The 16,171-nt window shown below is 47.5% G+C and overlaps 1 protein-coding gene across 6 annotated transcripts in view; it reads left to right on the plus strand.

Annotated features, from left to right (window-relative positions):
* The window catches only part of depdc5 (DEP domain containing 5, GATOR1 subcomplex subunit), a 187,707-nt gene that overhangs the window by 154,624 nt on the left and 16,912 nt on the right, over positions 1–16,171 (plus strand). For all 6 annotated transcript variants that reach the window (XM_070887542.1, XM_070887544.1, XM_070887545.1 and 3 more), the window contains 2 exons: positions 2,116–2,287; positions 13,699–13,759. In XM_070887542.1, coding sequence (XP_070743643.1) covers positions 2,116–2,287; positions 13,699–13,759 — 233 coding nt within the window. The remainder of the gene's footprint in view (positions 1–2,115; positions 2,288–13,698; positions 13,760–16,171) is intronic.

Genomic DNA, 16,171 nt, shown 5'->3' on the forward strand with positions numbered 1-16,171 from the left:
TGATGCTAGTTCATTGGATATATTCAAGAGGGAGTTAGATATGGCCCTTACGGCTAAAGGAATCAAGGGGTGTGGAGAGAAAGCAGGAACGGGATACTGAGGTGAATGATCAGCCATGATCTTATTGAATGGTGGTGCAGGCTCGAAGGGTCGAATGGCCTACTCCTGCATCTATTTTCTATGTTTCTATGGAACAGCTAGGACCATTGAAAATGGCACTTGATTGTTACGTGATGATATAATTAATGTCAGTCAGTCGGCTCCATTAGTTGAAAGATTATAGTTCGGGCATTGGCAATATTCTCGCCTCCTTCCTTTAAAACCCTGCAGTGGGAACCATCTGGTCCTGGGGGTTTATCATTACTGTTGTTTTGCTCACGTTAATTTTGGCGAGACCCCCATCCCTGCTTCAATATTAGTTTCCTTCTGACTCTGAGGTGACCATGATATCACCGAACTAAGGTTGACACCTTTTTAAAAGGAGGCTGCAGTGAAAGACTAACACAGCCAGGGGGCGATGAGCAACCGTCTCAACAATGGAAGGGACAGGAGAGTGGTGGAAGGAGGGATCCAGGGAAAGATGCAGACATGGGTCCACGGACAGGATACTGAGCAGTAGTACTTGATTCTACCTCATGACGGCTGGCCGAGGTGATGCTGAATGAGATCTGACGTAAATCTCTCCCAATATATCAGGCTTAGCCTGCTGTGTCCATCAGTCTTCTCTTCCTCCCATGACTAAATTGGCCCCAAATCCCTGGAATAGCTCCCTTTAATGTGTGTGTGAGAGACACTCAGTGCTGCACTATAATATGTAGTTGTATAGTCCCCTCTCTTTTGAAACTATAAGGTACAACAACAATTTGTATTTATATAGTGCCTTTAACGTAGTGAAACGTCCCAAGGCGCTTCACAGGAATATTATGAGATTTAAAAATTGACACCAAGCCGCACAGGTAGAAATTAGTGCAGATGACCAAAAGCTTGGTCACAGAGGTAGGTTTTAAGGAGCATCTTGAAAGAGGAAAGAGAGGTAGAGAGGCGGAGAGGTTTAAACAGGGAGTTCAAGGCTTTGGGGCCCAGGCAACAGAAGGCACGGTCACCAATGGTTGAACGATTATAATCAGGGATGCTCAAGAGGGCAGAATTAAAGGGAGTGGGGGGGGGGGGGCGTGAGGGCACTGGAGGAGATTAGAGACATGGAGGGACGAGGCTTGAAAATAAGGATGAGAATTTTAACCGGAAGCCAATGTAGGCAGCGAGCACAGGGGTGATGGGTGAGCAGGACTTAGTGCGAGTTAGGACACAAAAGTAGCCCTTGGGAACAATATCAAATAGACATGCTTTTCCATGAGTTTAGAATGTAACATTTTATCGTTAGCACCCAGACAAAATAAAATGATTTAATTAGATTGTATCTTTTTCTGTAATAAAGTATCTCTTGCGCCATACTTAGTGATGCTAAATGTTTCTGCTTAAATGTAACTTGTTCTGAACCTCCCTTCAAACCTGAATAACAATACAGTCCTGCAGCTGCCTTTCATTCTGCTGTTCTTGAATTTTCACACACATAAAATACAGGCAGCTGTTCTAATCATTTGGAATACATTTCAAAATAGATTTAAAAACATAATTAACAACAACGTGTTTATATTGCGCCTTTAACATGGTAAAATGGGTGGGTTGTTGTCGGGTGGGAAGCAAAACATCTCTAATCTCCAACCCAAACCCAACCAGCCCTCTGGTCACCTGCCCGCCGCCCGTTAAAGCAAATCAGCTCCCAGGAGGTCGGTCCATCACTCAAATGTTTTAATGCTGCTGTATGCCTCTGATTCTTTCTCTGTTCCAACTTCAACGCTGGCCGGCCGGGTTTCCCGGGCCTGGGGAAACCTGGCAGCTAACTGGAAGTGAGGACTGCTGCTTTTCCAGCACTGCTTGTGGGCCACGAGGAGCAGTGCTGCCCCCAGCCCCGGCCCAACAAGCAAACCTGGAAACCTCCCCAGCAAAGGAACCCCTCCCCTCGAAAGTTTGCGTATGGATTTCTGGTGGGATTGAGATCAGGTTGTGGTCAAATAGAAAGCTCATTGACCATTTATTCAATTTGCTCGTATCTAGGTGCAAGGCTGGCATAGGAAGGCCACCTCCTGCGGGTTTCTCTTGGTCCCAGTCCTCGAAGGTCCATTTGCTCTGCCCAGCTACCTGTACGGAGATCCACTACGCGCTCAGCTTTTCATCCCCCTTAATATTAGCTGCTTGGTGAAGGAAGGTGCAGAGCATCTCTTTGATGGTAAGTGGCTCCCTGTCCTCCAGTGGTGGAGGGGGCAGCTCATCTGTTAACATGAAAGGTGCTGTCAGTAGGTGTTCAATGAAGTGTCGTGGTGAGAGGGTGGAATACTCTCAGTGTCCACTTGAATTGTGGTAAACACCCAGTTACTAGAGTTCAAGTTAATCTAGGTTGTGACTGGAGAGGCTTGGGATATAGCATGATGGTCATTGGGTGTGTGTGGGCAGTGAATGGAAGCGGTCTGATAGCTGAGTAGGAGCACCATGCATGTTAAGGGGGAATGGGCTCCAGCCTCGGTTTTTGTGCAGTAGATTGGTGCTGGTGCACTGAATAAGCCTGGTGACAGCACTGATGAAATGATCACTTTTGAGTTTTTAATTTCCAGTGCTTGTTTTTGCCACTTCCTTGTTTGCAATGTAATTATAGGGGGGGTGGGGGGGGCGTATTCACCCTGTTATTTATGGGGAGGGGGGTATTTATTTGCCCTGTTATGTATGGGGAGGGGAGATTTGCCCTGTTATTTATGGGGGGGGGGAGGATTTGCCCTGTTATGTATGGAGTGAGGGAAGGGGAGGGTATTTGCCCTGTTATTTATGGGGGTGGGGGGATTTGCCTTGTTATTTATGGGGGGGGGGGGGATGGTATTTGCCCTGTTATGTATGGGGTTTGGGGAGGGGGGGATATTTGCCCCGTTATTTATGGGGAGGAGTCGAATGGAGAAAAAATATCAAAACCAGCGGAAATATTATCATGCCAATCATCTCAACAACAACTTGTATTTATATAGCGCCTTTAACATAGTGAAACGTCCCAAAGCGCTTCACAGGAGTATTGGGAGATAAAAATGTTGACACCGAGTAACATAAGGAGAAATTAGTGAATGTGACCAAAAGCTTGGTCAAAGAGGTATGTTTTACCGAGCGTCATGAAGGAGGAAAGAGGGGGAAAGGCGAAGAGGTTTAGACAGGGAGTTCCACAGCTTGGGGCCCAGGCAACAGAAGGCACGGCCACCGATCGTTGAATGATTATAATCCGGGATGCTCAAGAGGGCAGAATTAGAGAAGCGCAGACATCTCGGGGGGGGTGGGGGGGGGGGGGCGGAAAGAAGAGGGCTGGAGGGGATTACAGAGATAGGGAGGGGCGAGGCCATGGAGGGAAAACAAGGATGAGAATTTTGAAATCGAGGCATTGCTTAACCCGGAGCCAATGTAGGTCAGCGAGCACAGGGATGATGGGTGAGCGGGACTTGGTGCAAGTTAGGACACGGGCAGCCGAGTTTTGGATCACTTCTTGTCTGAGCAGGTTAGAATATGGGAGGCCAGCCAGGGGTGCATTGGAATAGTCAATTCTAGAGGTAACAGATGTGGATGAGGGCTTCAGCAGTGGATGAGTTGAGGCAGGGGTGGAGACGGGTGATGTTACGGAGGTGGAAATGGGCGGTCTTAGTTATGCTGCGGCTATGTGGTCGAAAGCTCATTTCAAGGTCAAATATGACGCCAAGGTTGCGAACAGTCTGGTTCAGCCTTAGACAGTAGTTGGAGAGGGGGATGGAGTCAGTGTCTGGGGAACGGAGTTTGTGGCGGGGACTGAAAACAATAGCTTTGGTCTTCCCAATATTCAATTGGAGAAAATCTTTGCTCATGCAGAACTGGATGTCGGACAAGCAGCGTCTCTGCACGGACCGTGTTAGTCCAATCACACCTGGGTTGGCAGCCACTCATTCTTGAGCAAATAATAATCCCACGCTAGCATTGTGTTTGTTGCTGCGGAGGAGGCTCAGGAACACAACCCAATGTCATTAGAAGCTAATTGAAGTCAGACGTAATGATTTTAGAATGATCACATTTAAGGAGTGCATTTTAGTTTAGTGTTCAGTGTGAGACGGATGAAGGTGTTTTAGTCTGGGACTGTAGATGGTATTACTGGCGATTGACAACATATGGAGGAACAGTGCTGGAAAAATTCTCCAGTTTTTGTTGAATTAATTCAGTGTTAAAACAACAGTCTGGATAGAATACACCATGTACTTCCACCCTCACAGCTGCTCTACAATTCATTTCATCACTTTATGTTCAATAAGTAATCTGCCTATTCTTGAGTTCAATTCTAGTTTGCTTTATATGCTGTTTTGTGCTCAGCGGGGTGAGGATGTTAGTGCTGAAAATTGGAGCACGTTTCCAAGTTCAGGCGACTAGTCTTGGCATCAGACTGGTTGGGTACAGCGCAGTTAGACTCTGAGTCAACCTCCCTCCGCTCTGCTCCAGCCATGTACCTCAGGAGCGCACTGCAGTGTTGGGACGGGTCCTATGTTTGGTCTCCGTGTCTTCCAGTTAGGGAATGAGAAGAAATAAAACAAGCGGGGTACTTGTTCCTGATCGTTGTCTTGTGATTTCTCCTAGGAAGTGCACATCAGTCGATTTTAGGAACATAAGAACGTAAAAAATAGGAACAGGAATAGGCCATATGGCCCCTCGAGCCTGCTCCACCATTCAATAAGATCATGGCTGATCCAATCATGGACTCAGGTCCACTTCCCTGCCCGCTCCCCATAACATAAGAACATATGAATTAGATACAGGAGTAGGCCATCTAGCCCCTCGAGCCTGCTCCGCCATTCAAAAAGATCATGGCTGATCTGGCCGTGGACTCAGCTCCACTTACCCGCCCGCTCCCCGTAACCCTTAATTCCCTTATTGGTTAAAAATCTATCTATCTGTGACTTGAATACATTCAATGAGCTAGCCTCAACTGCTTCCTTGGGCAGAGAATTCCACAGATTCACAACCCTCTGGGAGAAGAAATTCCTTCTCAACTCGGTTTTAAATTGGCTCCCCCTTATTTTGAGGCTGTGCCCCCTAGTTCTAGTCTCCCCGACCAGTGGAAACAACCTGTCTGCCTCTATCTTGTCTATCCCTTTCATTATTTTAAATGTTTCTATAAGATCACCCCTCATCCTTCTGAACTCCAACGAGTAAAGACCCAGTCTACTCAATCTATCATCATAAGGTAACCCCCTCATCTCCGGAATCAGCCTAGTGAATCGTCTCTGTACCCCCTCCAAAGCTAGTATATCCTTCCTTAAGTAAGGTGACCAAAACTGCACGCAGTACTCCAGGTGCGGCCTCACCAATACCCTGTACAGTTGCAGCAGGACCTCCCTGCTTTTGTGTACTCCATCCCTCTCGCAATGAAGGCCAACATTCCATTCGCCTTCCTGATTACCTGCTGCACCTGCAAACTAACTTTTTGGGATTCATGCACAAGGACCCCCAGGTCCCTCTGCACCGCAGCATGTTGTAATTTCTCCCCATTCAAATAATATTCCCTTTTACTGGTTTTTTTTCCCAAGGTGGATGACCTCACATTTTCCGACGTTGTATTCCATCTGCCAAACCCTAGCCCATTCGCTTAACCTATCTAAATCTCTTTGCAGCCTCTCTGTGTCCTCTACACAACCCGCTTTCCCACTAATCTTTGTGTCATCTGCAAATTTTGTTACACTACACTCTGTCCCCTCTTCCAGGTCATCTATGTATATTGTAAACAGTTGTAGTCCCGGCACCGATCCCTGTGGCACACCACTAACCACCGATTTCCAACCCGAAAAGGACCCATTTATCCCGACTCTCTGCTCTCTGTTAGTCAGCCAATTCTCTGTCCATGCTAATATATTTCCTCTGACTCCGCGTACCTTTATCTTCTGCAGTAACCTTTTGTGTGGCAACTTATCGAATGCCTTTTGGAAATCTAAATACACCACATCCATTGGTACACTTCTATCCACCATGCTCGTTATATCCACAAAGAATTCCAGTAAATTAGTTAAACATGATTTCCCCTTCATGAATCCATGTTGCGTCTGCTTGATTGCACTATTCCTATCTAGATGTCCCGCTATTTCTTCCTTAATGATAGCTTCAAGCATTTTCCCCACTACAGATGTTAAACTAACCGGCCTATAGTTACCTGCCTTTTGTCTGCCCACTTTTTTAAACAGAGGCATTACATTAGCTGCTTTCTAATCCGCTGGTACCTCCCCAGAGTCCAGAGAATTGTGGTAGATTATAACGAATGCATCTGCTATAACTTCCGCCATCTCTTTTAATACCCTGGGATGCATTTCATTAGGACCAGGGGACTTGTCGATCTTGAGTCCCATTAGCCTGTCCAGCACTCCCTCCCTAGTGATAGTGATTGTCTCAAGGTCTTCCCTTCCCACATTCCCGTGACCAGCAATTTTTGGCATGGTTTTTGTGTCTTCCGTGAAGACCGAAGCAAAATAATTGTTTACGGTCTCAGCCATTTCCACATTTCCCATTATTAAATCCTCCTTCTCATCTTCTAAGGGACCAACATTTACTTTAGTCACTCTTTTCCGTTTTATATATCGGTAAAAGCTTTTAATATCTGTTTTTATGTTTTGCGCAAGTTTACTTTCGTAATCTATCTTTCCTTTCTTTATTGCTTTCTTAGTCATTCTTTGCTGTCGTCTAAAATTTTCCCAATCTTCTAGTTTCCCACTAACCTTGGCCACCTTATACGCATTGGTTTTTAATTTGATACTCTGCTTTATTTCCTCGGTTATCCACGGCTGGTTATCCCTTCTTTACCGCCCTTCTTTTTCACTGGAATATATTTTTGTTGAGCATTATGATAGAGCTCCTTAAAAGTCCTCCACTGTTCCTCAATTGTGCCACCGTTTAGTCTGTGTTTCCAGTCTACTTTAGCTAACTCTGCCCTCATCCCACTGTAGTCCCCTTTGTTTAAGCATAGTACGCTCGCTTGAGACACTACTTCCTCAGCCTCAATCTGTATTACAAATTCAACCATACTGTGATCACTCATTCTGAGAGGATCTTTTACTAGGAGATCGTTTATTATTCCTGTCTCATTACACAGGACCAGATCTAAGATAGCTTGCTCCCTTGTAGGTTCTGTAACATACTGTTCTGAGAAACAATCCCGTATGCATTCTATGAATTCCTCCTCAAGGCTACCCCGTGCGATTTGATTCCCTTATTCCCTTATCGGTTAAGAAAATGTCTATCTCTATTTATTTAATGTTCCAGCTTCCACAGCTCTCTGAGGCAGCGAATTCCACAGATTTACAACCCTCTGAGAAAATACATTTTTCCTCATCCCAGTTTTAAATGGGTAGCCCCTTATTCTAAGATCATGCCCCTAGTTCTAGTCTCCCCCATCAGTGGAAACATCCTCTGCATCCACCTTGTCAAGCCCTCTCATAATCTTATCCATTTCGATAAGATCTCCTCTCATTCTTCTGAATTCCAATGAGTAAATGCCCACCCTACTGAACCTTTCCTCCTAAGTCAATCCCCTCATCTCTGGAATCAACCTAGTGAACCTTCTCTGAACTGCCTCCAAAGCAGGTATATCCTTTCGTAAATGTGGAAACCAAAACTGCATGCAGTATTCCAGGTGTGGCTGTGTCGCAAGACTTCCCTGGTTTTTTTACTCCATCCCCTTTGCCATAAAGGCCAAGCTACCATTGGCCTTCCTGATCACTTGCTGTACTTGCATACTAAACGTTTGTGTTTCATGCACAAGTACCCCCAGGTCCCGCTGTACTGCGGCACTTTGCAATCTTTCTCCATTTAAATAATAACTTGCTCTTTGATTTTTTTTCTGCCAAAGTGCATGACCTCACACTTTCCAACATTATACTCCATCTGCCAAATTTTTGCCCACTCACTTAACCTGTCTATGTCCTTTTGCAGATTGTTTGTGTTCTCCTCACACATTGCTTTTCCTCCCTCCCATCTTTGTATCATCGGCAAACTTGGCGACGTTACACTCAGTCCCTTCTTCCAAGTCGTTAATATAGATTAAGAGTTGTGAACAGGATTGGACTGTTCCCACTTTCAAATAGCCTGCTGCTGCTCATTCCGCCCGCAGGCTCGCACGTGAAGAATATCCCAACCTAACAAAAATCTATCAATCTCCGTTTTGAAATTTTCAGTTGACCCCCAACCATGGCAGCTTTTTGGAAGAGAGTTCGTTCCAGCTTTCCACTGCCTTTTGTGTGAGGAAGTGTTTCCTGATATCACCCCTGAACAGCCTTGCTCTAATTTGAAGGGATAGGAAGGAACTGGAGGGCATCCAGCACCTGTGGAACTGTACCCCAGCAATGGGTTAACCTGTGGAACTGTACCCCAGCAATGGGTTAACCTGTGGAACTGTACCCCAGTAATGGGTTAACCTGTGGAACTGTACCCCAGTAATGGGTTAACCTGTGGAACTGTACCCCAGCAATGGGTTAACCTGTGGAACTGTACCCCAGTAATGGGTTAACCTGTGGAACTGTACCCCAGCAATGTGTTAACCTGTGGAACTGTACCCCAGCAATGGGTTAACCTGTGGAACTGTACCCCAGCAATGGGTTAACCTGTGGAACTGTACCCCAGCAATGGGTTAACCTGTGGAACTGTACCCCAGCAATGGGTTAACCTGTGGAACTGTACCCCAGCAATGTGTTAACCTGTGGAACTGTACCCCAGTAATGGGTTAACCTGTGGAACTGTACCCCAGCAATGGGTTAACCTGTGGAACTGTACCCCAGCAATGTGTTAACCTGTGGAACTGTACCCCAGTAATGGGTTAACCTGTGGAACTGTACCCCAGCAATGGGTTAACCTGTGGAACTGTACCCCAGCAATGGGTTAACCTGTGGAACTGTACCCCAGCAATGGGTTAACCTGTGGAACTGTACCCCAGTAATGGGTTAACCTGTGGAACTGTACCCCAGCAATGTGTTAACCTGTGGAACTGTACCCCAGTAATGGGTTAACCTGTGGAACTGTACCCCAGCAATGTGTTAACCTGTGGAACTGTACCCCAGTAATGGGTTAACCTGTGGAACTGTACCCCAGCAATGGGTTAACCTGTGGAACTGTACCCCAGCAATGGGTTAACCTGTGGAACTGTACCCCAGCAATGGGTTAACCTGTGGAACTGTACCCCAGTAATGGGTTAACCTGTGGAACTGTACCCCAGTAATGGGTTAACCTGTGGAACTGTACCCCAGCAATGGGTTAACCTGTGGAACTGTACCCCAGCAATGGGTTAACCTGTGGAACTGTACCCCAGCAATGGGTTAATGCCTTCAGCACTAGGGAAGAGTAAGAAGGGTCACTTTTCTATCCCCACAACAGCCATCTTGTGGCCTCTCCAAGTGAAATTGCCACTTTATGCAGGACTGGGGGCAGCTTTGTGGCCATTGGGAGTAGAGTTCGGGTGATCCAAACTCCCCTTATATTAGTTTAGGTATTTTTTTAAAGCTGTTATTTTTCATCTCTGAATTCAGATGACTTATGCCCACCTATTTTTCTCCCCTTGCCTTTTGACTACACCTAAGCTCCCTGTGCCCACTTGCCCTGATATCGAGGTCCATTTTGTATTGTGCTCAGGTAACGAGCAGAGAACACGTCGGGTTATTTCAGTGACTAGTTCTGTCCCGTGCTTGCACAGGATCTTCGACTACAAAGGCGGCAGAGTAGCATGACACTCGGCCTTGGGTTATAGGCTTTCACTGACAAACTAATTGATGAAACAGTAACAGAAAACGTCAATAGTACCAGTAACGCAAGACGTATTTTTAAGGTAGTTAATTTAGTTGGCTCCTGGTATGGAAAAAATCAATAGGTTGCACCTCCTGTGTTAGACTAAGATACAAGTCATTTCCTCATGTGCTTTTTTTCTCACTGTCTACCAACATTATCTGACTTGTCGACATCTCTTTGCGAGGTTCCAGATAAAATCCCTGATTTGAAAAAGAGAAGCTGTTAAATTCTGTGGACTAAAGCCAAGTAGAATTTAAATAACTGTCTTGAAAGTTCAACCAGCAAATCGAGCATATATTTCAAACAATCACACAATGTTTGAATTTAAATTGAATCACTTGCCCCCCTCCCTCGGGCAAACGCTGCGGCAATGTATGAAGTTCTTAACCCTTTATGCACCGTGGTACGATTGAATACCATTTTAAATAATGGAATAAAAATGTTCATTTTGTCAGTCATGAGTCATTTAATTAAATTCAACCCTTTTAAGCCGTGAATACCCATTTCATTTACCACAGTGCTCTCATCTATCCAGCTAATATTCACAGTTCCTCTTTAATAGATTTCTAATGCTGAATAATACATAGTGTTTGGGGAAGGGGACAACTTCCGGCAACTCCGGTGCCAAAGTTTGAGATTTTACCCTTTGATCCGCCGTTTGAGTTGGGCTTGAGAATCCAGGGAGGTGTTTTGGAATCCGAGAGGATTGTGGCCACGTTGGGGCATTAAAATTATCTTGTGACGCTGGGCCAATAGGAATAAAACCCACGTGTGCCTATCGGGTGAGGAGGGTATCACGCCTGAATTTCCATCCTCCACCGCCCAGCATTGTCCATTAGACTGCCGATCACCACTGGAAATGTGCATGAAGAGTAGTCACTTGGCCAAGATGCCACTGGGCTCTTGAGTGGCTGTGGGACTGTACCCCAGCACGAACCGGTACCAGCAGGGAAAAGAATTGGACAGGGTTTTGGGGGGCGGAGAGAGAGAGACAACAAGTTGTTTAAAGACAGCTTTCTTTGCAGATTTAGCTGACCTTTTGCGAGCGCTGTTACCTTTTATATAAAGCTATTGCGTTGCAGAGGGAAATGCTGAGCAAGGGAATGAGTTGGAATACAGGCAGATACCGAAATAACATCACATGGGACTGAGAGATGGATAAAATAAAGACCCGGGTTTGAGGTCAAAAGAAATGCAAGACTGATGAGCGCAGAAAAGAAATGGAGTTGAAGGCGATCAGCCCTGAGAGACTGGGGACAGAGACCCTAACCAGCAGTGATTGTGCAGCTATCTGCACTAATACCCCTAGTAAGTGCTGATCCTCAATCAGGGTTATTGTGCCCTGAATGTGGGAGTATTTTGGCCCTCTCTCCTTCCCCGAGTTGCACATACCTCTCATCGAGCCAGTAGCTGCCACTTCCTGTCCCTGTTCAACTGCAAATCCCAAGGCTGATGACCGTGAACTATGTGCAGTTCGGTGGGATCAGTCCGACAGCTCCTCAGACATGCTGTAAAGACCAGGGGGTTCGAGGGAAGTAGAGGCTGTCTCAAACTCTACACTCCATGTCCTGCTATAAAGCTACAACAGAAAAATACTGGAAGCAAACCCAACTGGAAGTACAACTCAAATTAAAGTTTCGTTATTTGAGAGGATTTTCTTCAAATTGCTACGTGAAGGGTCAGTGCCTGGGCTCACCTTGTCTCGCCCTGTGTCACAGGTGAAAGGTCAGTGCCTGGGCTCCCCTTCGCCTGCCCTGTGTCACAGGTGAAAGGTCAGTGCCTGGGCTCCCCTTCGCCTGCCCTGTGTCACAGGTGAAAGGTCAGTGCCTGGGCTCCCCTTCGCCTGCCCTGTGTCACAGGTGTAGGGTCAGTGCCTGGGCTCCCCTTCTCCCGCCCTGTGTCACAGGTGAGAGGTCAGTGCCTGGGCTCTCCTTCTCCCGCCCTGTGTCACAGGTGAGAGGTCAGTGCCTGGGCTCCCCTTCTCCCGCCCTGTGTCACAGGTGAGAGGTCAGTGCCTGGGCTCTCCTTCTCCCGCCCTGTGTCACAGGTGAAAGGTCAGTGTCTGGGGTCACCTTCCTGCGCACTGTCTCCCTGTGGTGATTCAATGCTGGTCTAGGATTGGGGAGCGGGCAGGGTGAGGGGTTCATACCCTATAGATTACAATACTAGTGTGTGTGGTACACTACACCAGATGGGGGAAATGAGCTGTCAGGAGGGAGAAGAGAAACCTGGGCACCAGCTGGTGCTCGAGAGGGAGGGAGGGAGGGAGTGAAGGACACAGCAATCTGGTCTGACTGAAACCTGCTGCCATTTTATCATTTGCTCTTTGTTGATGAGTTGAGACAATTGGTTGGGGGTGGAGGGAGTGGGGGTTAAGCACCTGGGTAAAGTTTGGTTGATGATTTCGGCCCTCCCCCAAACAATACACGGCATCTGCAGATACACACACTGGAGGGGGTCTGGCATAACTCGCCAGTTCTGCATGTTCTCAGGGAGAGGTGCGCTGTCAGAGGTACCGTATTTATTTCTATACTTTCATTTATATAGGCGCTATATAAATGCAAGTCTTTTTCTCATGAGAATATTTATCACAGCGGTTTTTCGAAATCCTGCTCCAGTTACTCGCCCGACAACCGTGTTACCGTCAGTTAGTGGACAGGATGGTCCTCACAGACAATCCACAGGCACTGCGAATAGTGGGATCGGTGGGACAATTGGGAATAGTGGGATCACAAGGTGGTTAGCATCTAAAACAACATAAGAAATCAGAGCATAAGACATAACATAAGAAATTGTCGCGTCGATCCCATATTCCCAATGTGCGGATCCCGTTATTCCTAATGTGCTCTGATTTCTTGGGTTCTGTTTTAGATGCTAACCACCTGGTCCTTGGACAGAGTATTAGCAGGCACGTGAGACCTGAATGATGCATAAACATTTATTCAATAACATGATCTGCAATTTCTCCGACCATTGACATTAATCAGGAATGATAACTGGTCTGATTTGAGGCTTTTGGGCATTTTGAATTTGGTGAATACCCCATTGGCTTTGATTCAGGCTGCAGATCCAATCTCCATGGATGAACCGAGATTTGAATCACTCACGTAAAATGTCATGTTTCGGATATGGCCGATGCTGGCAATGCTGTCATTAATTGGAAACCCCAATCCTTGAGAAGGCTGTTGTGAGCTGACTAAGTGCTGGAGTCTGTGAGTGATGAAAGTCGCTCGCAATCTCTCGCCGCTCCCTCGCCCCAACATCGTCGCTCCTGCTGCACCTGCCCACGCTCCAGTCACCGATCTGGGTTATGGTGTCACCCTCTTCACCGCCGTCACCCTCCTGCAACAACTCACGCTGTTCCCTGAAGTGGCATGCTCCGTGATCAGGGCCCAGGAGAGGTGAGGGCCCAGGGGCAGCACGGACCAGCGATATGTGTGCGCACTAGGTCCGTGCAGCAGAGCTGGTCTCCAGTCGTCTTGGTTAATCCTTGCCACTGGACCAAGACCTAGCTCTGTCAAGCCCGTGTGGTGGCTGGTGTGCAACGGTCACCACACGTTTAAAAAATCCACGCACAGGCATCTTCCACCCTTCAGGATGTAGTTCAGGATCTGGAATATTAGGTCCTTCATTGAAACATCTGTGAACTCATCCCTTTTTGGCGATATGAGGGACTGCCTATAAGAGTGAGATCAGCACATTGGTCTATCAGAAGGGGCAATCCCCAATCAATGGGTTTGGTAACGGATTCACTCACTATACCGGGGTTGTGAGCACACACTCGTGCAAACAGTTTTCCGTGTTTAATCGCGCTGCTCTGTTGCGTTATTCCAGGGTTCGAGCCCGAGACATACTGGGATCGCATGCAGCTTCTGCAGGAGGCCATTCTCGCCAGGTACAGTACTTCAGGATAATTGTGGGGGCGGCATTGTTACACACACACTGGTTTTAATTGGGAAATAATCTTTGGTTTAAGTGTAAAACTGAACATTTCATTGTTCATGTTGTTCATGTTTATTGTTCATGTTCAAACAGCAATAGTTAAAACCCTCAATCTACATGGGCTGCTAATAAAGCTCATTTGTCCACCGTGCCAATCTTTTCATTTGTTTTCTCCCCTTCCTCCTCTCCACCTTTAAACTATTTCCCCATCCCCCACGTGCCTCCAATAACGCACCAGTGTCTCAGCATGGGGACAGGCTCTGGCAGTGTCCCTCTGTAACCACCAGGGGGTGCATGAGATCTCATTATAATCAGACCTTCAACACGCCAACACATCTCGCTGCATTTCACCCACTGCATTGCTGCTTGAAGTGCAATGTGCTCGTTGTTCAGCGAAGTGCTGATTTCCCCCTGGGTAAATTTCCACTCTGTGCTGACCTGGTATCATCAGCTTGCCTTGTGAATAATGGTGAAGATACACCATTAATGGTACTCTCACTAACTTGTTAATATTTTACTGTTGGGAAGTGGGTTGTGGAGTGTTTTTATTTGATGGGAATATGTGCGGTGAATGTTTAATCCATGAACAGCCCCCTTGCGCCCTGCCCTGCAGGGTCACGGACACACACCAGCTCTCCCCCAGCCAGGCACATGAAATCCTGTCTGTCCGGGTGTTGTTTAAATGAAGCGGAGCTGGGGTTTAAAGCAGCGAGATCTCTAAGTGCACTAAGGGGCTGGCGAGGCTGAGATTTGTCTCTAGAATTAAGGCACAGTTCACGGTAGCAGTGCCGTGACCTCGGCTCGATCGAAAGCGGTGGGAAAGTGCCTGGTCTCCCCAGTTCAGCTTCACACTAACTGCCGAGCGACTGCAGCCCATGCAAAGCCAAGTCTGAGTTTTAATGTTAGCTGCAGCCCATTGTCCCGTCGATACAGTTTAACGACTTGTTTTTCTAAAGTGCCTTTAACATGGTAAAACCTCCCACGCCGCTTCAAAATTTGACACCGATAAGGCGATATTAGGACAGGTGACCAAAAGCTTGATCAAAGAGATAGGTTTTAAGGAGCATCTTAAAGGAGAGAGGTGGAGACGTTTAGAGATGAAATTCCAGAGCTTAAGGCTTAGAGCTTAAAGTACGGCCAGCAATGGTGAAGCGAAGGAAATTGGGGATACTCGAGGCCAGACTTGGAGGGACGCAGGTATCTCGGAAGGTTGTAGGCAATGTTCGCTTAGATGTCCCGTACAGCCATGAAAGGGACCGCACGGGCCAAAAGACAATGAGAGGGAAGATTGGTTGGAGGCCTGGAGGAGGTTAGAGATGGGATGGGGCGAGGCCATGGACTGGCATTAGGATGCCAGTGAGCTGGGCTCTGTGCCCAGGGCCATGTTTCACCTGATCAGAGAGGGATACAGACTCAGCGGGTAAACTCCGTGCTGTTGGCTTGTAGCACTCGACAGCGGGCGTGGTGTTAAACGGGTGTAACAGGGCCATAGGACTATAGTGTAAAGTGGACCAGTCCAGGGTCAATTGCTGGCAATGTCTGCAATACTGTACTTGGTGAACTCGAGACAATGCAACCCTTGGGAGTTGGATCGCCAACACTCCACATTGTTCTGGCCCCGCCAGCAATTCATCTCCTGGCATCGCCACAAGCAACCTGGGAAAGGAATCATGGGGCAATATTGTTTCTTTGTCATTCTTGCATCCACTCTCTCTCTCGTGTCCTCTTTCTCTCTCCCCCTCGCGTGCGTGATCTATCTCTCTCTCTCTCTCTCTCGCGTGCGTGATCTCTCTCTTCCTCTCTCTCCCTCTCCCTCTCCCTCTCCCTCTCCCTCTCCCTCTCTCTCTCTCTCTCTCTCTCTCTCTCTCCCTCTCTCTCTCTCTCTCCCTCCCTCTCTCTCTCCCTCTCTCTCTCTCTCTCTCTCCCTCTCGTGCGTGATCTCTCTCTCTCTCTCTCTCTCTCCCCTCTCGTGCCGCCTTTCTCTCTCGTGCCCTTTTTTCTCTCTCGTGCTCACTCGCGCTCGCGCTCTTTTTCCTCTCTCTCTCTCGCTCGTGCCCTCTTTCTCTCTCTCCCTCTCTCACAGGTGCGTGATTCTCTCTCTCGCTTTCTCTCTCGTGCTTGCTCGTTTTCTCTCTCGTGCTTGCTCGTTTTCTCTCTCTCCCTCTCTCGTGCTCTCGCTCGCTCTCTCTCTCGCGTGCTCTCTCTCTCTCGCGCGTGCTCTCTCTCGCGCGTGCTCTCTCTCGCGCGTGCTCTCTCTCGCGCGTGCTCTCTCTCGCGCGTGCTCTCTCTGCGCGTGCTCTCTCTCGCGTGCTCTCTCTCTCTCGCGCGTGCTCTCTCTCTCTCGCGCGTGCTCTCTCTCTCTCGT

The sequence above is a fragment of the Pristiophorus japonicus genome, chromosome 8 (assembly GCF_044704955.1).
Source record: "Pristiophorus japonicus isolate sPriJap1 chromosome 8, sPriJap1.hap1, whole genome shotgun sequence".
NCBI classification, from domain to species: Eukaryota; Metazoa; Chordata; class Chondrichthyes; family Pristiophoridae; genus Pristiophorus; species Pristiophorus japonicus.